General features: G+C 36.9%; 2 protein-coding genes across 2 annotated transcripts; both read left to right on the forward strand.

The window, feature by feature from the left end:
* Window positions 1–13,536: 13,536 nt before the first annotated feature.
* On the forward strand, window positions 13,537–16,605 carry LOC125191280 (protein PMR5-like). Its single transcript, XM_048088794.2, has 5 exons — window positions 13,537–14,010; window positions 14,091–14,265; window positions 14,335–14,513; window positions 14,605–14,763; window positions 16,085–16,605. Exons 1-5 carry the CDS (start codon window positions 13,664–13,666, stop codon window positions 16,416–16,418), a joined length of 1,194 nt encoding a protein of 397 aa, XP_047944751.1. The 5' UTR covers window positions 13,537–13,663; the 3' UTR covers window positions 16,419–16,605.
* A 4,215-nt stretch (window positions 16,606–20,820) lies between these two features.
* On the forward strand, window positions 20,821–23,658 carry LOC125189163 (Protein kinase superfamily protein). Its single transcript, XM_048086410.2, has 4 exons — window positions 20,821–21,454; window positions 21,703–21,963; window positions 22,574–22,696; window positions 22,785–23,658. Exons 1-4 carry the CDS (start codon window positions 21,083–21,085, stop codon window positions 23,313–23,315), a joined length of 1,287 nt encoding a protein of 428 aa, XP_047942367.1. The 5' UTR covers window positions 20,821–21,082; the 3' UTR covers window positions 23,316–23,658.
* The last annotated feature ends 7 nt before the right edge of the window (window positions 23,659–23,665 follow it).

Consider the following 23,665-nt stretch of genomic DNA (forward strand, 5'->3'; position numbering starts at 1 on the left):
TTTGAGTTAGTACCTCCTACTTCTCAACAATTTAACTCCCTGCATATCAGAGTTTGTTTTGCGTTGAATATACTTTCATTAATGTGTATGACACTTTATTTTGAAATTAGTTACAACAACAAATCTATTCCCATGCATTCCAGAGAATGACAATATTATACTACAAATTGTACTATGCTACCCAGCCATTTAATGAAGTTTTAACTTTTAACCCACGTTACTATATTTTTGATATATATTGAAAGGTAAATTAAATTTAAAAGATTTAGATTCTAGTAAAATTTAATACTATTACGGAAAATTATTCCAATGCAAAGCATATATACTCCATTCTTGTGACATTGGCTTTATTAACTGGTTCCACTAGATTTTTTTTTGTAAAAGAACTTATGCCCATTTTATACTTATGTATGAAGAAGAAGAATGCTCCAAATTCCTAAAGCTGTATGAGCGGGAAAAATATCAACAAATTTCAACGCGGGTTGAAAAGGGAAAAGAAAAAGAGGAAAATAAAAGGAGTCACTCACGCATAATTTATATGCGAGCCTTTTCCCGTATACTATATGAAAATCTAACTGTCACTAATGAAAACTTAACTGAACTTGATTTAATTGCTACTATATTTAGCAATGATTAAAACCAAGTTTATAATATAAGTAGGATAGCTAAAACCAAAATTAATAAAAATCTGCTACGTCTTGAGATATTGTTGTAATGGGAATTTCTGCGCACATCGGATACCTCTTGAAAAGGTGGGAAAGTGTAGAACTTAGGATAATTGTCCAAATCTTCCATTTGCTTTGTGGGACAACTATATTTTCCATCATATGTTCACATGTCTTATCGCAATTCCACAAGATTTTATTTGAGTGGTTCGTCGAATTCCGCATGACATGAGTCAATATTGTGAAATAGAGTCGTTATTTTGTCCTCTCCAATTATAATATGTACTCCACTAAATTTAAGCTCATTTTTATAAATAATTATATCATATATTAATTGTATTAATCAATTATATGAACTTTAAATTCGAAAATATTAACTATTAATATAAATTTATATTTTTTCAATCATACCCATATACTATTTCACAGTAACCCCTAACACTTTATCAATATATTATAAAACTTAATAGGGTTACTAATATAATCTTTTTCTTATTAATATATTTATATGGAGTGGTATTAAATAAAAATATAACTTGAAAATTAAAATACACTAGGATGTCTTTTCGGTTGATATGACTTATCTATGATAAGTTGTGTGATTATTTTAGATGGAGGGGAATTAAGTTATGTGATTATTTTAGCTAGAGGGGTGACTATATAACTAATTATTAATCTTATATGATTATCCAACTAGGATTAAGTTGTGAGATTTAATCTCATAAATCAAACATAATACAAATTCAATCATGAGATATAATTTTGCAAACCGAAACATTGATATACTAAAAATAATACAATTCACAAAATTAAAATACAATAGACATACTAAACATACCAAAGTTGTATCCATTAGTCCATTGTTAATATCATTTTAGTTTTAATTATTATAATGTTAAATTTCATAGTGTTTTGTGTAAATTATTCCCTATACTTAACCAGCTTCTCAATCTAAGTTCCAAACATTAGTGCTTAATTAAAACGCACCCAAATTCAGCATGAAACGCATGCAACAACGGGTATGTTTCGTTTCTTCCGTTTCCTTTTTTCTTTTCCTTTTATTACTTTTTTTTTAATTCCTGTTATTATACCTACTGATTATCATTCTAAAATATAGTTTGCTACTTTCTAAACTATAATTTGAAAACTTAGCTCCTGCAATTAGCTACATCAAATGTAAAGAAACAAGAAAAAAAAAACGTAAGGAAAAGAAAATGGAAGAAATGAAACACGCTTTTATTAAAAAAAATAATCAACAATGATCCCCCACCTACCCTATGATGATAAACATTACCTGCATTCATGTTGAATTTGGGTGCAGTTTAAGCATTGCATATTCTGGTGTGTTCATTGGCACGATAAAGGATCCTGACCCTGAAGTAGCATTATATCAAAACCACCAATTATCAATAACAAAACAAAATCATGAAAGGGAACAAACACGGTATAGTAGGATACCCAATAAGTGAACCAGGTCCCTAACCATACAAGGTGAATCACATACAACAATTTATATTATAAAATTTTCTATTTTTCTTTGTAGTACTATAGTATATCATATTTCGATATCATTTATACAACAGTGCTACATTAAACATATATACATACATTTATACTATATTTGTTATTGTGGAAGTAATAAAAGAGAAATTCAATAAGTGGTTTGAGACATGGTGGGAACGATAGTAATTGGGCCTTGACGGAATCGATATTTTGAATATTTGGGTATAATTTTATTTTTTGTACACCGAGTCACCGATATGTAAAATTCTAAGAATAACTCCTAAATGCAAATTTATGCCGAATTTCTGAGAAACAATACCAAATGTAGGTTTTCTCCCCCATATATCCAGCTTATAGAATTGCTTTTACTTTATTGATATCATAGCATTACGTACAATATAAGAAAGCAAATGGGCCCAATGGCTAGACCCAATCAATTCACCACCCTTATTTCTAGAATTAGGTCACTCCAATCGAACACTATGATTTCACAAAATATATTAGTACTACTATTTAAAATTCCAAACAGTTGGACCCGTTGTAATATCCACAATCTGGAGAAGTTGGATCTACGTTGGTATATCAATTTTCTGTTTAATATTCCAACAGGTGCCCATTGGACTGTTGTAATTTTTAAAAAGTTCCATCTACATTAACTTTTGGATTGAAGATTTTGGGAACAGATATGTAAGAAATTAATGACTAGCCTAATCCTATTTATTTCTATTCTTATCCTCATCCTTTATGAAATTAATGGCGAGCCTAATCCTTTCCTATATATTCCTATCCTCATCCCCATCCACGATAAAGGTGTATGAATGATGATTTCATGTAACTTGTTATATTTAGTATTATTATTTTTATTGATTAGTTATTTAAATTATTAGTAGTTTATTAGTTGGGGTTAGTTTGAGCATTGATATTTTAACTCTGAGAATTTAGACTTTGAATAATTATTGTAAGGTGTCAAATTGGGTTTTAATCATACAGTGTTGTGTCAACACGAGTTAAATCGTGTTGCTCTAGTGTTATATATGTCATTGAGAATTGTATTGTGTTTGTATCAATAATTTTCTTATATCATGGTATATTTTAGTGTAACCTTATTGTACGTTGTTATCGCGTCCATACGATAACAACCCAACATGCGCTAATTATCAAGCCTCCATAATATTTTAATTAAAATTAAGAATTGGTTTACCATAGATAGCCTAATAGCTACAAAATTAAACCTATGACATCTAAAATTAGGGGTGTTTATTTGGTTTGGTGCGGTTTGACTGCAACGCTAAAGTAGACCCTTAAATACGGTTTTGATAAATTTATGAAACTAAATTAAACCAAACTCTATGAACATCAGAAAAAAATTAAATCAAATTAAATTAATAAGGTTTGGTGTGATTTACATTTTTTTTCTTTTAATTTTGTGTTTGTACTTACACAAAAATGTATATAACGTACAGTGATTACATAGAATTCAAGTACGTATTCAAAATTTACATCTTGTATAAAAAGTTGACATAATATGTGCAGGTGCAACCAGTGGCGGAGCCAGACTTTTAACGATGGGGTCCAAACAATTATTCCCTCCGTCCGGAAAAAATAGGCTTATTTGTAGACTACTCGAGTTTTAAAGAGAACTTGGTCAAATAAGAGAGAAAATGTATAAAAATATGGATAAAGTAAGACATATGAAGAAAAAAGAGGTAAAGTATGAGATGAAAATTTTCCATTTTTATAAATGGAACTATTTTTATGAACATCCCAAAATGGCAAAATAAAACCTTTTTCATTGACGGAGAGAGTTTTAAAATTTATTGAGTATGTTCAGTGTTCGGAAACAACTCGAACATAAGCTATAGAAAAAGTCGTGCATTAGAAATAGATAATGAGAAAAATATGAATATTTTTTGAAGAGCATAGCATTGATATTAATTTTACTAGGATTAGATTATATATTTACATATCTATAGAATTATTTTCTATTCTTAAATTATAAATATCATTCTTTATGAATACATATTTAAATCGTTTATGAAAAATTACTAGAGGGAAAATCAATAAAAATGCTAATGTGAGAAAATCAATATTACTCTAAAATAAATAAGAGAAAAATCACTAACAATTACTAATTTAAAAATAAAGCCACAAATGAACTAAACATACCTTTAAAATCAATTTTACTAATATTATTATATTATTTATACTGCTGTAGAATTAAATAATTATCTATAAAAATCTAAAATATCATAATATGAATTCAAAGTATTAGTGAATAAATGCACCCACCTACACCACCAAGATTCGATCCTGTTATCTCGTGAATGAATAGCTCATTCTCACACCAACTAGGCTACCTACTGATATTATAAATCTCCGCATATATAATAAATGTTCAAACGGCTGTGTGCAACTGCTCGGGCCTGTAGTGTTATTCCAAAAAGAATATAAAAAGAAAGAATTATTGGTTATAATAAACAAAGCTACTGCTCGGTATGAAAACTTGATGTACGTAGTAGTGTAAAGATTGGCGAGCGAGCAGCACACCTAATCCAAAATCAATAAGTTAATGGGGAAATTATCCAAGAGTATGTATTTTTGGTTGAGTATGAGTTTTAATGAACAATTGGTAAAATAAAAGAATATTTAAAGTATAGTTAATGGAAAATGGATCTTACCTCAATAGAGAAAAAAAAGTTTCCAAAATTAGAAAGTACGTATTGCTGTGAGACGGATGAAATATTTACATTTATGGTTTGATTTGGTTGATATATGTAAAAACCAGGCCTATATCATAAACCAGTAACATTAATAGTTTAAAAAATGTAAACAAAATCATATTTTTCAATCTATAAACCAAATCAAATCGCTCAAATTTGATCTGGTCCTGGTTTAATTTAAAATGAGGCAAGGAATATACATAGTAGTCCATTACTTTGTTGGCATTATGCAAGCAAATAGAAGTAAAGAACATTCAACTTTGGAAGATGTAGGCTGTTTATTCATAGAAAGTAAAGTATACATCCCATTCCTTTCTTCCCCTCATGGTGTTAAAGTGCCTTATTTTCTGGGTGAATCAAACTTCACGGTGCCTAACTTTTCTTGATAGCAGTATTTAATTTTCATTTTAAATAATAGTAGTAGTATTTAATTACTATAGGCCATGCAATTGTTAATGCAATTAGCCAGTGAGGAATATCATTCTCTTGAAAACTTCAATCAATCAGTTAATATTTCGCGCACCCAATTTGAGGACGTACATTTATGGAGTACTACTTTGATGAGAAACTTCCGTCTATTTTTATATTCAGAAGGTTCTCAAAAATAAAACTCTCTTCATCTCAAAAAATTAGTTTCTTTTCCATTATACTATAAATTAATTAATCGTAACTAACACTATCTCTAATTAATACGAGCTAGACTCCATCTCCTTACATAAGAGGCCAACCACTTTTCCATTAGACCTATTTTTTGACGGACATATGGAGTGAATAAATGCCCGATGTCCAATTATCTTTGCAATGGCTGTACTTATATCAGGAGATTTCATAGTTGCTATTATTGGTGTGCACCAAATTAAAGTCATGCTGTTATATGTAATTATCCCATGAATAATAGTAGTAATAATGTGATTTTTTCCCCTGCTTCTATTCATTTTTTAAAATCTAATCTATTTTAATCACTGTATTACCACATTATTGAGATTTAACGATCGGATTGTAGTTGTTGGTGCACTGATGAGATTATTCCTATTTAGGTACTACTCCACTTCCTGGGCATCCACAGTGGGACGAATTATCACCCGTCCTAAGCGATGCCCTATGCACCGCCACGTCGGCATTTTATCCTCCGCCACTTCCACCTGCAATGGGGCGGACTATAGTCCACCCTAAGCATTTTACTTCTATTTTGTATTTATATAATTTATGCAAATATATCAAGCAAAATATATAAATAAAAACAACACAATTATTAAGGCAAATCCTACATTTACTTAATTAAAAAAAATTACAAAATAAGAAATTAAAAAAAAAGTTACAAACTAAGAAATTAAAAAAAAGGTGCACTACATATAAACTTATGAAGGGGTTGGCAGCGGAAGCGCTCACATAAATCAATTACATAATAATTCTAATCTAGTTAGCGGATTATTTACACAAATTCTATTCGCGCAATTATCACATGTATCATGCTCACAACTCAAATAAATCATGCTTTAAATTAATTAAAATCTAAAACATGCTTTTCTACGGTTTAGCTATTTTACCTTGATGATTCTCCAAAGAATCGAAGATAGCTAGCGTCTTCTCCACGTGAAGATCTTCAGTACTAAACCACGGATCTTCTGTCTGGTTCCCGGACTGTAAACTGATATCAGGGTGGGCTGATCTCACCAGTATACTTGGACTTAAATAAAGAAGACGGAAAACCTTTCCCACAGAGGAGAAAAATCGTCCCACAGAGTATAGGAGAGGGGGACAGAAATTTTGATGAAAAACAAGTGTATTTTCTGTCTCCTATTTATATTAATTCACATATTGGGCCTAGACAAGTATCTATGGAAGCTTTTGGATATAGGCTCCTCCAATTAGCTTTTTACTAATTAAATTAAACCCAATTTAATTTAAGCTTATAATTGAATATTACGAGCAAACACTACAGAAGTAATATTGCACCCCTCATCCAAATCCGAAATTATAAGTACTCCGGGTTTTCATTGCTTGATATTTATTTCCCGCGCTTAAGATAGAAACATCCATTAATTAATTATTGTCTTCTATGGACTTAATTAATTAATATCTTATTTATTCCAAGAGTGGACTCAGCAAGAAATTCTTATTTATTATTCATAGAGTAATTAAACTCCAACTAGCTAGGTTCCGAATAATAAAACCTTATTTCAAGCTCCTCTTGAGGATGTTATCAAACGAGACTCACCTCGCGCACGATTCAACATAATAGCAATCCTAGCACCGCTAGATATTAATCACCACTACCCAATATACTATGCTTATTGGGTTGCGATAAACCCGCACCATTTGGTAAGTCAAAGTAGTGCATAATCAATACCGTATGCTTAATGCTAACGTACATTGATTAAGAAAAAAAATTTTACGAGACCTCGGCTTTCAGTAGATAGCATAAAGACATGTCTCGCTGTTAGATCCAATTCAGTGCTATACCACACCAACGTCATCTTATTTCAGTAAGGCTTAGAAATAATCGGACTGACATTGCAACCTTTCACAATAGGTAGTCTTACTATCTAGGTTGTGAAATTCTTCTTTTTCTTTGTTCAGAACTGACCATGTTACCTTAAAGTGAACAACGCCCACAACCGGTCTACTGAAACAAAGACTTAGACTTTGTTAAGTTACTTATACATTTAAACATGTAATAAACATCCATTAAATGTAAAACATAACAACATTATGACAAAAATAATCTGTTTATTCCGTTGGAAAATAAAATAAGAGTTCTAACAGTATTCAATCACTCGAAAGGTGATTTCTAGTATACAAACTCTAACAACTAAATCCCGGCTCGTCTAGAGTAGTCCCAATCTGCGGCTGATGCCATTGATCATCCGCTAGATGCCTTCGATTTGAGCCGGGTTGGTCGCCTGCATCAGGGCGTAGTGTGCGTCCAACAACGTCCTGTAGTCGGAGGAAGCCACCAAATCGGTGTAGGCATGTGACGCAGCCGAAGTCTCGGTTGGGGTCGCGCTCGGGGACGGGCTTGCGGCATGGTCAGGCGGCGGCACGGCGGATGTGGTCGCCTTGCCCTTGGCCTTGGCAGCCTTGAGGCCAGGGGGACGCCGGGATATCGGAGTGCCGAAATTCTCATCCTCGAACACATGATTGTTGAGGTCCATTGGAGACGCACCGCTCTCGCTACTTGTATAATCAGCGAAGGTGCGCTTCGACGCCCTCTTCTTCGTCGCCGTCGATTGTGGAATCATACCACCAACGAACTTCTGCTTCTCCTTCAAGATCGCCCAGGACTGGTAGTGCTTGAAATCTCCGTACAATGACGTGTATGATCTCACCGGTTTGTCGCGCACATCCGGCAGACTCTCGCCGCTGGCCTGCTCTCTCTCGCACTTGTCGTACTCCCCCGTGAACAGATTGACCTGCTTCTTTATTTGATCTCAGTGTTTGCACAGCTGCTCCCTATGGCGCTTATAGGCGTGGGGCGGCTTGGCCTCGTTGTATTTTTCGGCTATGCGCTCCCAATATGTCGTAACCTTCTGGTTGTTGGCGAACACCGGATCCTCTGACACATCAATCCAACATCTTGCAAGACAAAGGATTCGTCCGCGGCGTAGTTCATCCTTCCCGGGGCGAACTCTTCACACACCGCCGTTTGCGGCAACTTCTGGGCTCGTGCCTTGGGCCGCCTCTTCTTGCGGCGGAACCCGACGCGGCGGTGGCGGCGGATCGACCGCGAGGAGCGGCGGTACGGCGGGTGTGCGGTTCGGAGAAGGCTCCATGTCTGACAGCCCGTGCGAGTCCGTGCTGAAGTCGGGATCGTACTGGGTGTTGATGTCGAATAGCCGGTAGTCGTCGGGTTCTGTACCGGGCCATCGTGCACCACCGAACATCGGACTTGGGTAATCTCCGGGATTCATTTTTTTTGAAGTGTAGAATATGTAGTGTGAATTTGAGAGTGATAGAAGTGAAAAATAAGTTTAAAAAGTGAGAATATATATAGGTTTTGAAAATTAAATAAAATTAAATTATAAATAAAAAACGCGTCGCATCGTCCGCGCTTCGTCCACGGACGATCAATCGGGCGCGTACAATGGTTAAGCCATCGTCCGCGACGCCACAGTGGTGGACGATGTATCGTCCGTTGCATCGTCCGCCCCATTGTGGATGCTCTTATAATGTGGGTTACATGTGACGAGGGCTGTCAAATCGTGCAGGTTGGATTGTTATCGTGTCAACCCATTATCGACCAGACCCAACCCGAAATTATCGGGTTCTTATCGTGTCCCAACCCAACGGGTTCGTGTTGCGTTCGTGCGGGTTATCGTGTAAAAAAAAAGTCAATTCTCTGTTAATGATGATAGTAAGTTAGTTTAGCTCGACACGATAACGACTAAAACATGATGTCATTATACGATTGAAACATGATATTACACGATAAAATAAAAAATTATCAAATTAAAATAATTATTTTCTTAATCAAAATAATAAAATTAAAGTATAGTCATATTAAATCTATATAATAAAATTAAATAATTAAAAAAATATTTTTTTATAAAATCTAAGCATAATATTTTCTTAAAATTCATAAAAAATTAATTAATAATTTTTAATTAATAAAATTAAAGTATAGTATTTTTTAATCAACTAAAATTAAAGAATAATATTTTTTTAATTAATTAAAATTAAAGTATAATATTTTTAATCAATAAAAATAACTAAAAATTAAAGTTTAATAATTTTTTAATTAATAAAAAATAATTATATTTTTTCTTAACGTGTAACCCAAACCCGACCAGACCCAACCCGTTATCTTCGTGTTCTTATTGGGTTTGACCCTATAAGGACCCAAATCCTGAACGTGTGTGTTTGTGTCGTGTTAATTTCGTGCGGGTCCATGTCGTGTTATCGTGTCGTATAAAAAAATTTCAGTCTTATGTGACGTTGTGTTATTTTACTTTACTGTTGTGCCATTTAACGAAATATTTAGAGAATTCTATAATAAGCATTTTAAAAGTTAATTCTATAATAAGCATTTCTTTTTGTTATTATCTAATGAAGGTCCATGTCGCCACCAGACATATCTTTTGTTTTTTAAGAAGAAAGATGGGTTAATGTTGAGCTTCTTTCCGGAAATGAGAATTAAACCTTTCTACACCTATTCTTGATTTTCTCCTATAAGAAATCAATAACCTAATTCTTATGCTAATCACTTCCTAAAAATGTCATGTAAGGCAGCCTTAGAGCATCTCCAATGGCGGAAGTCGCGGTAGGACGTCGTGGACATTCGACCGGACGTCTGCCGTAGTGAAGACGAAGGGCGGACACGCCCGTCCCATATGCCCGTCGGATGGGCTCGGACGTCCGACCCATGGGCGGGCGGACGTCCGCCACTGTGGCGAGGGTCGGACGTCCCGGTCGGAGGTCCAAGTTTTAATATTTTTATTTTTAAAAAAAAAACTCTATAAATAGGGCTCATTGAACTTCATTTCATTCACACCACTTGTGTTGACAAGTTTCTCTCTCTAAATCTACGAATTTCATTTCTACTAAAATGGAGTACAATAGGAACTCCCCCACCACGAGCGGAAGAAACACACGCACGTTTCCCACTGGAACGGAGGGAAACTTTGCGGGGATGAATCCCCAAATAGCGAGGATGGCGGGGATTACTCTCCAAATGTTCTACAATATGTACAATTGAATGAGTCAGATGGGTGGGATGATGCCCGGGGCAGTGGGGATGGGCGGTATGCCGCCAAATATGGCAGGAGTGGGTGGGATGATGCTCGGGGCAGCGGGGATGGGCGGTACGCCGCCAAATATGGCGAGGGTGGGTGGGATGATGCCCGGGGCAGCGGGGATGGGCGGTACGCCGCCAAATATGGCGGGGGTGGGTGGGTCGATGCAGCACAGGAGCCCGAGGACGCCTAGGGAATCTGTCTATCGCTCATACATAGATTTGTTGGCCGGTGATTCCCCTAGGACTGTTCCGGAGACTCAGTACGCCGGCCTCGAGACTTTCTCTTTTGAGGAGTTGGGGTTATTGCCGATCCGTGAGACTCCCCATGAGGCGGAGCCTGCTGCAAGGGGCAGGGTCAAAGGCAAGGGCAAGGGCAAGGGCGGGGGTAGGGCAAAGCCCCGAGCTCTTCCTCGCACACGGGGGCAGAGGAGGAGGAGGGTGAGGATGAGCGAGAGAAGAGGACGATCTGGACTGTGTGGGAAAATACCGCGCTTGCGAAGGCCTGGGTCGGTGTAGTCGAGGATCCTTATGTCGGGGCGAACCAGTATGTTGACCGATTGTGGCATCGCATTAGTGAGGCCTACCTCATACTCAAACCGGCTGGGGCGAAGCCTCGCACTCCCGAGCAATGCCGGAAACAGTGGGATCGGTTGAGGCCTAAGCTCAGTCGTTTTGCCGGCCTCTACCAAAACAACATGTGCATGGAAACTAGCGGCATGTCTGAGGAGGATGTGAAGAAACGGGCCTTGTCCCAGTACCCCGACCAAGAATTGAAGTTCAAAGAGTTTGACCAATGGGGGGCCTTTCTCGTGGTTAGGGATTCACAAAAGTTTTGTGCGGGTGTCGACTCGGGCTGGAAGCGGACGAAGATCAACTCTTCCGGTGAGTACATCAGCAGTGCTGGTTCGCACGAGCTCCCCGAAGCCGAGGAAGTGTCCCCGCTACCACGATCAGACTCTCGCTGCCGTCATCGCCCGATGGGGCAAAAGGCTGCGCAGCGGATGGCGAGGGGAAGCGGCAGCGGCAGCGAGTCCTACGAGGTCGAATCGGAGGCCCCTGAAGCCCCAGATGTAAACGACCGTCTCGCCCGCGCGCAGCTAACGAAGACCCTGATGCAGAGCATGCATAGGTGGTTTAGCACGCACGATCCTGTGTACAAAAGGATGTGCAAGGATGTGATCGATGCAGGTCGGCGCAATTTAGGAATGCCACCTGTTGATGATTATGGCGTCGAGATTGGGGTCGGGGACGTCGGAGGCGGCAGCGGCACGGGCGACGGGGACGAGGACGGGGACGAGGACGAGGAGGAGTGAGAGCCGAGGGTTGTATTTCTCGACTTTTTATGATCATATAATTTTTAGGTATTATGTAATTTTTTTTAAAATTATGTATTTTTTTTTTTAGTATTATGTAATTTTTTTAATGAGGTATTCGAATTTTCCCGTATTCCGTGTCGACATTTTAATTCCGTAAATTGAATAATTGCGGGAAGTCCTAGTGGATGTCCTAGTGGGAAGTCCTAGTGCATGGGAAGTCCTAGTGCATGGGAAGTCCTAGTGATGTGGCAGTAAAATGGAAAGTCCTAGTGATGACGTGGCAGGAAGTTTTTGTGGGAAGTTCTAATGGAAGTCATAGTGGAAGGGGCGCCACCGGAGATGCTCTTACTAAATATGTAGGCCATCTCTAGATTTCGTAAGGCTTTTCTGGCTCCATCATTTAATACACAAAACAAGAGTACTATATAAAATTTTACATAAAAAAAAGTGTTTCCCTTTGATAACAAAAGGAGTGCTATTTGTTTATCAAGCCAAGTACTCCATTACTCACTACTCAGTACTACTTGAATCAAAGTAAAACCATAGGAATTTCAATATGATGGGCTATGCGGTCGCCCACTGGCCTTTCAACACAAACTATATCCACAAATTCATGAATGGCAGCTTCCCTCCCTTTAATAACAAAGCTCATTTACTTTTCAGGAATCATGCTAAGGAGTGGCTGCCAAAAAATAACAATGGGTAGGTTTCCCAAATTTATACTACTAGTATCATTGCTGCAGGCAAATTTATACTACTTCTACTACTACTGTAACTAATCCTATATTAAATTGTTTCCAAATAGTTTATTCGTTATCCCTCAAACTATTTATACTCTATATCAATAATAATTATGTCATTTGATTAACGCTCCACGGTAATTAATGAAGATATTAATACTGATATATTTTATAAAAGTTTATATAAAAATAAATGAAGATCAATAATTCCACTATTCATAATCCAAAATTCGATCAAACCAAATAAAACCAAAATTTAAAATGCAGATCGAATATTTTGAATTTTCGGTTTGGATTTTCTAAAAATTTCGGTAATCTCGAATTGTATCAGATATTTTAAAATCCGAAGTAATCAGAAACCAAAAATAAAAAATATATCTATATAAGTGTATAATAAAAATATAATTATAAATATACCAAATATAAAACCTAAATTGAACAATTCTAATGGTATTCGATAGTGGAGTATTAAATTTTCAAATTTTAGTATTGGATTTTCAATTTTATAGATTTTTGTATTGAATTTTAATTTTTTTTATAGTATCTTTTGACAATTCAAATCTTTTGGATGGAATTGAGTTTCATAATTCAGATTTTAAAATTTTGTGAAGAATCGAATTCCGACGGTGAAATAAAGAAACTTTAAAAATGGGATCCAAAACTGTTAAGCCCTTTACAAAAAAGCGTGGGAAATGGGATCAGATTGATAGACACGTGAACCAATGCCAGCCAACTTCACATGCACACAACACTACAAACAAAAATCTCTACGATAAAAGAAAAAGAGAATAATTTAATTGAAGAGAGAGCGCACAAAACCAACAAAACAAACCACCGCGCACAATATTCATATGCCATTGTTTCCAGTTCCCACACACGCACCCAATATATATATATATATTCCACAAACACACACACATTCCTCTCTCTTCCTTTTTTCTGACTTTAGTCTTTAGCTCAAGTTAATCAGTATTCCATTCCCTCCATGGCTACCACATTTCCTCCCCTCTCCTCCTCCTCCTCCTCTCGCTTTTTCGCTTTATTATGCATTATATTGGTGCAATTGCATTCCAATCTCATTATAGTTTCATCAGTGGTGCTTGTTCTCCGCAACCACCGCAACCACAATGAGCACCACCGCCGCCCAATGCTCCAAGCCAACGGCACCTCCTGCGACCTCTTCGCCGGCTCCTGGCTCCGCGACGACTCCTATCCTCTCTACCAATACTCCTGCCCTATCATCGACCCCGAATTCAACTGCCAAATGTACGGCCGCCCCGACTCCGACTATCTCAAGTATCGATGGCAGCCCCTCAACTGCCAAATCCCCAGGTATATATATCTAATTCAATTAAATACCTAATTTAACAAGGATGCAATTGATTAACATTTTAGTTGATTTTTTCAAAAAGGTTCAATGCTGTGGAGTTTCTGACGAGGTTGAGGGGCAAGAGCGTGATGTTTGTGGGGGACTCGTTGGGGAGGAACCAGTGGCAGTCGCTGATTTGCATGATTTCGTCGGGGCTGGCGGCGTCGTCGCCCACGCAGATCACGCGAGGGGATCCTCTCTCCATTTTTAAATTCGTGGTAAGGCTAATTAGATTCCAGCTTGTGAGTGAATTTTGATGCGGAATAATGATGGAGATGCGAAATCAGGAATATGGCGTGTCGGTGTCGTTTTACAGGGCGCCGTATCTGGTGGACATCGATGCGGTGCAGGGGAAGAGGGTGCTGAGGCTGGACGAGATTAGAGGCAACGCGAATGCGTGGGCGGGTGTTGATATTCTCTCGTTCAACACCGGCCATTGGTGGACTCACAAAGGATCTCTCCAAGGGTACACTACATTTCCCTTTTTTTTAAAAAAAAAATCCCTAATTAGTTATGTTAAATTTGGTTGATTTAAAAGCATTGGGGTGTGTTTAAAGGTGGGATTATATGGAGGCGGGAGGGACTATGTACCAAGATATGGACCGCTCAGTGGCGTTGGACAGAGGGCTGAGAACGTGGGCCAGATGGATCGACAGTAGCATTGACACTAGTAGAACCAGAGTGTTTTTCCAGGGCATTTCGCCCACACACTACAAGTATACTCTCTCTCTCTCTGTGTTTTTTCTTTTGGTTGCTTTTTGGGGTTTGAATTGACTAAATTATTATTGTGAGAACCACTAGTAATGGCTTCCCCTGTCAATGTGTCTGAAATTATTGTTGAATGCCAGCTTGTTTCGAACTGCTTTGTGTCCTTTTGCTTTTGTAAACAAGTGAAATTAGATGTAAAGCTCAAATTGCAGCATATGGTGGGGGTAAGGGTAGGGGTTCAACTTGCAGAGAAATGGATGTACACTTAACATTCTTGTGTCTCTACCTAAAATGACGGTTTACCTCAAATAATGAAGTTTCACTATTACTAGGTGCTGGCAGACTTGAAGCAGTTCTACTATTCTTTTGTTTTTTTGGGCAGAGAAAGAACCTAATAAATACCAATTGAATTTCTCAAAAAATGAATACATTTATTTGTTAAATTATGCTGTTTTTAATCATATGATTTGCTCTACTACAAATTAAATATTGCAATTTTGAATTCCATTTATTGGAGGTATGAATTGTGACAGTATATTTGATATGGCGTTGGTTTTTGTTACCGTCGGTGGCACTCAACTTGTGCGGTGCGGTGAAGGAACCAACCCACACAATTTAATGCCTGCTTCCTGCATGTCCTATTGAATTAACTAAACAGTCCCTCACTTTATTACATCATCTATACACACTTTGACTACATCGTTCTTTATTACTCATTATTTTAATGTTTAGCCTCACAAAGCTAGGATAGAGGTTACTGCACTATAATGGCCTGATTTGGGCCCCAACAAGAATGGCATAGCCATAGTTATGAATCATGGTTATTATATTCAGAATCAAGATTGTGCCGCTAGATGAAATAATAGTTATGCATTTACTATATCATTGCTCATACATAAGCAATAGATTACACTTACTTATCACATGTGTTTGCTAGATTCTGCCTCGTTAATCAATACTTAAAAGCTCTGCTCTATTAGTTATTACAAAGGCAATAATGAACCACCTAGAGTCAGACAAAAGTTAGGCAGATATCTGGCATATTATCCATCATGTGCAAACAAAATTTCCACAAATATCTCCCATGATGACAATGCAATCACCATGCTCATTTTTTCACATTATGATTGCGCCATAAAAAGAAAAACTAAAGCAATGCCACCAATATAGCATGGATCAATTATGACATCCTAACTGTAAGATTTCTAGTGGGTGTCTAATACTGTTTCTGTTAGGTTGTAGTTTTGAAAGAGAAATTATAAAACTGTAGTACTATTAGCTTCCCAAATCTCTGTCTGTCTCTCTCTGAAAATGGTTATTGGTTTGCAGCCCAAGTGAATGGAGTGCAGGTGCTATAACGACAGCGAAGAGCTGTTACGGAGAGACAATGCCAATGGTGGGGACTTCGGGGTATCCAGGAATTTACCCTGATCAAATGAAGGTAGTGCAGGCAGTGCTGAGTTCCATGAACAAGCCTCCCTTCTTGCTCGACATTACCATGCTCTCCGCCATGAGGAAGGATGCCCATCCCTCCATCTACAGCGGCGACCTTACCCCTGGACAGCGAGCTAACCCCGACCATTCTGCCGACTGTAGCCATTGGTGCCTTCCCGGCTTGCCAGATACTTGGAACCAACTATTCTACACAGCTCTCTTCTACTAGCAATGTTTACTGATTATCATTCTATGCTCCAGTATTCTTTACTCATTATTTTAACCTCCACAGTTAGCATATTATAGCTTTCCGATAGCCAGAGCCTAAAAAGTTGGTCTCTTCTCTTGTATACTATTAGCATTGCTACTCTGCTCGAGTATATTAATAAACGAAGGAAGAATTTCTTCTGAGGTTATATAGTAGTATTTGTTAAGAAATCAAAAGGGCCTCTTGTATCTTCAGCAATGTATCTCACTACAACATTAAGAAGCAGAGATGCATCATTGCAACAAAAAGCATATGATTAACAACGCTGATAATTACAAACATGGAAAATGAAAAAACATACACTACGATAATCAAAACAATGCCATCAACACATAGTCACATACTCATATAAATTAATCTAATCGTGCTAATAAAATAAGGCACCTTCATTCTTGGACGATGATAGTTCACTCAGCAACGCAGTTGTAATTTTGAGGTTTGAATTAGAAAACGTACATAGGTGACAAAAACTAGAGATACACTGGCTGTAAAAAGCAAAGGCAATGTAAAGAAAACAACAATGGTATTGACTATTGACACAAATGCTTATTTATATTTTGCATAGTAGTATATCAAATAAATAAGAGTAGACAAATCTTATCATATTCATTGCTTCGATAAATATATAATCCAACATTTCATTATAAATAAAAGTAAAATTTTCTTAATGAAAGAAATAAAAAAATATGTGAATAAAAGAAAAAAAAGGAAATTAAATATTGTAAAAAAATTTTGAATTCTGAAATTTTGGCAGTAAAATTTACCGATGCAGTTCGCTTTATACATGGAGTACTTTGTCCCTTCAGCCTGGTCCAATAATTAAGAAAAAAGTCCAAGGGCCCAATATCAGCCCCCGACAGTTGTTTCACTTGACGATAATCCACTAACATATTAATATTAATAATTATTATTAAATTTTAATAAACGAATACGCCTGGATCCTTAAATTAGATACTTTCAATTTCAAGGCAACATAAATTAACGTGGAGTGAATTCATCCTTCTTCTTCATACATTTTCTTTCTTTCTTCTTTTAAATGGGAGAATTGAACTTGAACATGATAATTCATCTTATAAAAGAAATGAATGCAATTGAACTGCAATACAATGCTCGTCTTGTTAGAGACGTTTTTTATCAAATGTCACGTTCCGGATGACTATAGATTCCTCTAACAGTCTAACTATTGTTTGTGATCATTCACCATTAGTAATTAGGACTCGGCCATATGCCCTAAATTGGGCCTCGCCTTAATCTTTGTGGCCCATTGAGGCTACAGGCTGCTTACATTTGACAATTTAAATAAGAGTAATATGGTCGAAATACCAATTTGATTCAAAATATTCACTTTTTTAAAATTAGGTCCTAAACAAATAAAATTGTTGTCGATACGGTCCTTTTTTAACGGAACTGTAAAAAATTAATGGTCAAACGTAGATTAGTGCAATTTTGAGCTGATTAAGCAATTTTAATTATTGTAGCTATTTTTTCAAAATTTGTAAAAATTTCTGGAATATCAAAAAATGGTTCATCCACCCACCTTCTGCAGTCCCGCTTTGTCACCACCCCCACACCCTGGACGTCCTCCCCCCAACCACTTCTCCATCTGCGCACCTTGATCTCCCTCATCAGGTTTGACAATTGGATAATTGTTGATGGCAGAGAGGTGAGATTTAATGAGAGCGATGCCGCCTCCCGAAATTCCCCAATTCCAGCTCAACCTTCATTTAAGATCCTAAAATCACAATTTGCGACCAACGCAAGAAGCTTCAGCGTCGCGCCGCCCCAAATTATACCCCGTCATCGGGCTCTACCTCGTCAGATTTGGACTCGGAGAGATTGAGGAGCAAATCGGAGAAGATGAGTTCTTCGAGGGTGGCGCAGGATTGGAGTAGCAGGTTACGGAAGTTGGGGGTGGCAAGCCGCCGCTGCCGTTCATGGTTGTGGAGGAGTTCAACGGAAGGAAAACACAATGAACAAAACTCTTCTTTTTAAATTTTTATTTTTATATTATTTAACTATATATTAATATTTTAATGGTCAAAATTTTGTTAATTGGCTTTCACTTTTAACCGTTAACTTTTTGACATCACCGTCAAAAAAGGACCACTACGACGACGATTTCATTTGTTTAGGACTTAATTTTCAAAAAGTAAATGTTTTAGACCAAATTGATATTTCGACCATATGTCTATGACCAAAATTGACCATTACTCTTTAAATAAACCTAAGAAATGAAATAACACATTCTTTTCTCAAAAATGAAATGAAATAAATTAATAAAATAAACCTAAGAATTAATATAGTCTAAATTTAACATGTACACCCAAATAGTTTTATTAAAATTTTGTTCATAAAACGCATAACTTATATCACCCACAGTATCATTTTGATTGGAGTACTAATTGATTTGAATTAAAGTTTTCTTAATATTTGAAATACACACTTATTTTTGTTTTGAAAAAATTCTCAAAACACACTACTAAACCGTTGATAGCTATGTTTAGCCTAGATATGAGATTAATATGGGTTTACTTGTGTGTTTGGTAATCATGTGTGTTTGATAGCTATGTTTCGCCTAGATAAGAGATTAATATGAGATTAATATGGGTTTACTTGTGTGTTTGGTAATCATGTTACCAAACATAGTAGCCCGTGTTTTGTATTCGGCCCGCACAAAGTCCACTGAAAATCTTATGTTTTAATCATATTTGTAACTACCCAAAATACTATGTTAGTTATCATGGAAGCCTTTAGCAAAATACAATTTTACCCATCAAAATTTCTAACCCATCAATTTTACTTTGTTGTTGTACTGAAAGACGTCATTTTCTTATTAAATCATGTCATGATTTTTGTTGATGTCAATTTATTGTTCTCACTTTATTTACATTATATTATGTAATACTTGAAGGCAATTGATTATTCATAAAATTTGTCCAAAATTATCAATGCTCAAAAAAATAGAATACCAAAATAAATATACGTTTTTTTGATAAGGAGTTTAGCTTGAAAATATGCTAATTTTCGTAAGGAGTTTGGCTTGAAAAGATGCTAATTTTTAAACAAAAATATAGGTTTTATAGGAATTATTAGGGCAAAATGAGAATAATTTAGTAATTAACTTAAATTAATGAGGATAATTTTGGCAATCATAATTTTAATCCTTGTTTGTGACTTATTGTACCAAACACTACAATAAGATAACTCACAATTATCTTAACCAAACACCCAATATATGTAAAATAACTAATCGAAACTATGATTACTATCATAATGATATCATATCTAGTCGAAACATGATATAGCTACCAAACGACACTTAGTAATGGTATCATTTCAAGGTACTTAGTAATTATCTTATCACTCAATAGTACTACTATTACATGTACTATATGTTACAACAACCGCACGTTATTATAATAAAACTTTGGTAAGTCTATTACACATAAAGTGATGTAACTACGTGACTTGAGGGGTGAGACTATAATCAATATGGAACGTGACTAAGCGCATCTATCTCTCTTTTCCAACCACATAATTGCGTAAATTAAATGACAAGCTATCTAACATAAATCATATTGACATTGTTTTCGGTGCAAAAGTACCACTCAATCTTATAAAAGTTAATAGTGTTTGAAGACAAAACAATAAAGGAACAAAAAAGTTTGATTGAGGCCGCGATAATATCAAATACTATTACCAAGAGTGAATTGCACACTTTGAAAATCACACTAATTATTTTCACCATCATCTATGGTAAATAATTGTTGTCTTATATAGCTTTCTCGTGAAGCTGCAGCCAAACGTAGTGGCTAAGTAAGATAGTAAGCCGATACCTTGATTTTATTAATTTTTTTGTTGTTTAGATTTATAAGTTGTTTTGAATGATAAATTTTGGATGGAAAGGTGGATGGGAGATAACTACTATTTTTATTGTTGCAATTGGTTCGAGTTGGTGCAGTTGGTGAGAAATTACTATATGGTTGTAGATATTCGATTAACATGACAAAGCTTTTAATATAATTACCCAACCTCATTAATCACGTATAAGTTTGGCTTATAATTTAATGAAGATATAAACCTCTATCTAACAACGTAACTACGCAAGCAAGATTGTAATTGCAATTTAAGTAGATATTCATTTAAGCATAATTTACCATAAACAAATTTGTCATAGCATAAAATAATTATTTTATGTAGAAGAATTTTAAAAGAAAATTTGTAGCACTCATTTATATAGAAACAATGAAATCCAGTCCTAATTGTAATTAAATAACTTGGAAAAAAAAAGATTTTATATTTGAAAAAGTAAAGATGAAACGACAAATAAAAGCAGGGCGCGCTGACTGTTTCAAAGGATATGCAAATGCAGCACACTTCTCGTGACGACTGTCGATTCCTACTTTTAACTGCAATTTCTCTACTTCCTTTTCTCATCTAATTTCTTCAAAAATGCTCTATCCATAACAGTCAAATCCTGCAATCTCCATCGAATTTTGACTCTTCAATTCAACAAGAGCGGCAAACAACCCCCAACCATTCCAATATTCCAATATTCCAATATTCCAATTTCCATCCCTTTTTTTCCTAATCAGACAATCAACGACGACGACGACTAAACTAGAATGAAATGCTTCCACTTCACCACCGGCGGAGGGGACGACGACGAGCAGGTCTCGCGCAAGGTCTCGTGGGCGCGCTCCCTCAGCGTGGCGTCCACCAACCTCGACTCCAGGCGCTCCGAGTTCGACACCGAGTCGCGCCGCGACTGGGCCGACTCGTCCGACCTGTTCCAGGATTTCTTAACTCAGGGCCGCGCCAATCATCTGCGGGTATTCTCCTTCGCCGACCTCAAATCGGCTACCCGCGGCTTCAGCCGCTCTCTCGTCATCGGCGAGGGCGGCTTCGGCAGCGTCTACCGGGGCCGCCTCAGGGTCGCCGATTCTGACCCCGAGATGGATGTTGCCATCAAGCAATTGAATCGCAATGGATTCCAGGCACGCTTTTTCACTGCTTAAGAATTCATTTTATGCTTAATTCGCATAAACAAATTTTGTAAAAAGGGGGCAAAATTAGCAACTTATAAATTATAAGGTTTTGATTACGATCAAGCTTTCCTTGCTGCATTATGGGGCATTGAATGTTGTATTACTATAATATCTACGATTTTTACGTAGATTTTGCTGTTAATTAAAGTATTAGCTTACGGTGTTTGGGGGTTTTGTTTTTGCATTCTAGTTATCAGGGGCACAAGGAATGGATAAATGAGGTGAATTTTCTAGGTGTAGTCAATCACCCAAATCTTGTAAAATTGGTTGGATATTGTGCTGCTGATGATGAAAGGGGGATTCAGAGGCTGTTGGTCTATCAACTTATGTGTAACAAAAGCTTGGAGGACCATCTCTTGAACCGCTTAGCGTCTCCTCTCTCGTGGATAACGAGGTTGAAGATTGCTCAAGATGCAGCCCGTGGCTTGGCATACCTTCATGAAGAAATGGAATTTCAGGTACCTTTTTCTCAATGCAACTAAAGAGTTGTATGTATATATGATGTTTATAGCAACCAAAATTGCTAATTACTCCTACATAATAAATAAGACCTTGTTCTGAGGCTTTCCTTCTGCATTAAATGATTCATTGCTCATTTGTAAACCAATCGTGCTTAAGACCAGAGAGTCGGGGTGAAGGAGGAATGGGATATCCTTACTCGCTGGAACATCCACATTCCAGAACCATAATAATTTGCAATGAAAATTAATTCAAAACATTTTGGAAAAATAATTAGAAGGAAAATGAAGAAGCATAGTTGCTCCGAACCAGTTGAGAGGTTCTGTAGTGTATATGGGTTTGAGTTGGCAACATGCTTCTCAGTAGAACATGAGTTACTCAAACTCTGTTGTAATTCAAAATATCAAATTATGTTTCATCTGACTTCTCTTCTTCCTTTGTATATGATGTCATGGGACATATTAAATAATGAAATAGTCTTCAGGTGCAATTGAAACTAACTCCAAAAAAAATTCTGAGTCACATAAAGGGGTGTTGCAGGGGTGTTGCAGTGTTCAAGTTACATTTCTAACTTGGGATTCTCTTGATCCGCCTTCTTATTTTATGCAGTTAATATTTAGAGACTTCAAGAGTTCAAATATCCTCTTAGATGAAGACTTCAACGCGAAATTGTCAGACTTTGGACTGGCGAGGCAGGGTCCTGCTGCTGGATCAGGTCATGTTTCCACATCAGTGAGTCCCATTTCTTGATTCAGCATCTTTTGTCAATCCTGATTCTTAGTTCTTTGACATTGTTTGTCTGGTTGAATATGTTGTGCAGGTCGTTGGCACAGTTGGTTATGCAGCACCAGAGTATGTGCACACAGGCAGGCTAACTGCCAAGAGTGACGTATGGAGCTTTGGTGTTGTGCTCTACGAGCTCATCACAGGAAGACGGGTGCTGGAAAGAAATCTACCACGAGGTGAGCAGAAGCTCTTGGAGTGGGTAAGACCCTACGTGTCTGATCCCAAAAAATTCCATTTGATCCTCGACCAAAGACTTGAGGGGCAGAACTGCATGAAATCAGCCCAGAGACTTGCATCTCTTGCCAACAAATGCCTCATGAAGAATCCCAGGTCGCGCCCAAAAATGAGTGAGGTGATTGAGATGCTTGGAAGCATCATTGCTGAAGCACCGCCACCTCTGGATGGATGTGTGCCTGAATCTGACAATCAGAATGAAACTAGTGGATCAGGAGGCAAAACGACAAACAGCAGTAGCCGTAGAAAGGGTTTTGACTTCAGAGTAATAGTCTCAAGGAACAGATCAATCGGGAAGTTGGATTGGAGAAACTGGACCCAAGTCTGGTAAGGACGTGATGATGGGGTCGAACCATTTTTACTGGTGAATATGAGTATTGAGCAATTCGATGTTCATCATCAAGCAAAGAGTTTATATCCTATCTTTTTTGGCCACCCAAATTGTAGTTTGCAGTTTTTGAGGTGTGCTAAGAGTGTATAGCTCTGCTTTTGAAAGAAAAGATTGGAGAGAGAGATTAGATTATTAGTAGTACTATTATTTTGCTTGAAAACAGAGATGCCAAAGAGTGAGTAAGATGCAACTGTGCTATGCATCTTACTCTTTACTCTTGTGTATGTAAAATAAAATTGATGGACACATTTTTTGGTTGTTTTTACACTACTCCTATTACAGAGTTCTTG

Source organism: Salvia hispanica, chromosome 5 (assembly GCF_029641045.1).
Source record: "Salvia hispanica isolate PSC_SH4W2 chromosome 5, Shi_PSC_v1, whole genome shotgun sequence".
NCBI classification, from domain to species: Eukaryota; Viridiplantae; Streptophyta; class Magnoliopsida; order Lamiales; family Lamiaceae; genus Salvia; species Salvia hispanica.

Excerpts from the sequence above, each read along its gene's own strand:
- LOC125191280 (XM_048088794.2), top strand. The coding sequence starts at position 13,664 with ATGGCTACCACATTTCCTCCCCTCTCCTCCTCCTCCTCCTCTCGCTTT. Across the intron at positions 14,266-14,334 it reads TCTCCATTTTTAAATTCGTG|GAATATGGCGTGTCGGTGTC; the intron begins GTAAGGCTAATT and ends ATGCGAAATCAG. Across the intron at positions 14,514-14,604 it reads CACAAAGGATCTCTCCAAGG|GTGGGATTATATGGAGGCGG; the intron begins GTACACTACATT and ends GTGTGTTTAAAG.
- LOC125189163 (XM_048086410.2), top strand. The coding sequence starts at position 21,083 with ATGAAATGCTTCCACTTCACCACCGGCGGAGGGGACGACGACGAGCAG. Across the intron at positions 21,455-21,702 it reads TGAATCGCAATGGATTCCAG|GGGCACAAGGAATGGATAAA; the intron begins GCACGCTTTTTC and ends TCTAGTTATCAG. Across the intron at positions 21,964-22,573 it reads ATGAAGAAATGGAATTTCAG|TTAATATTTAGAGACTTCAA; the intron begins GTACCTTTTTCT and ends TATTTTATGCAG.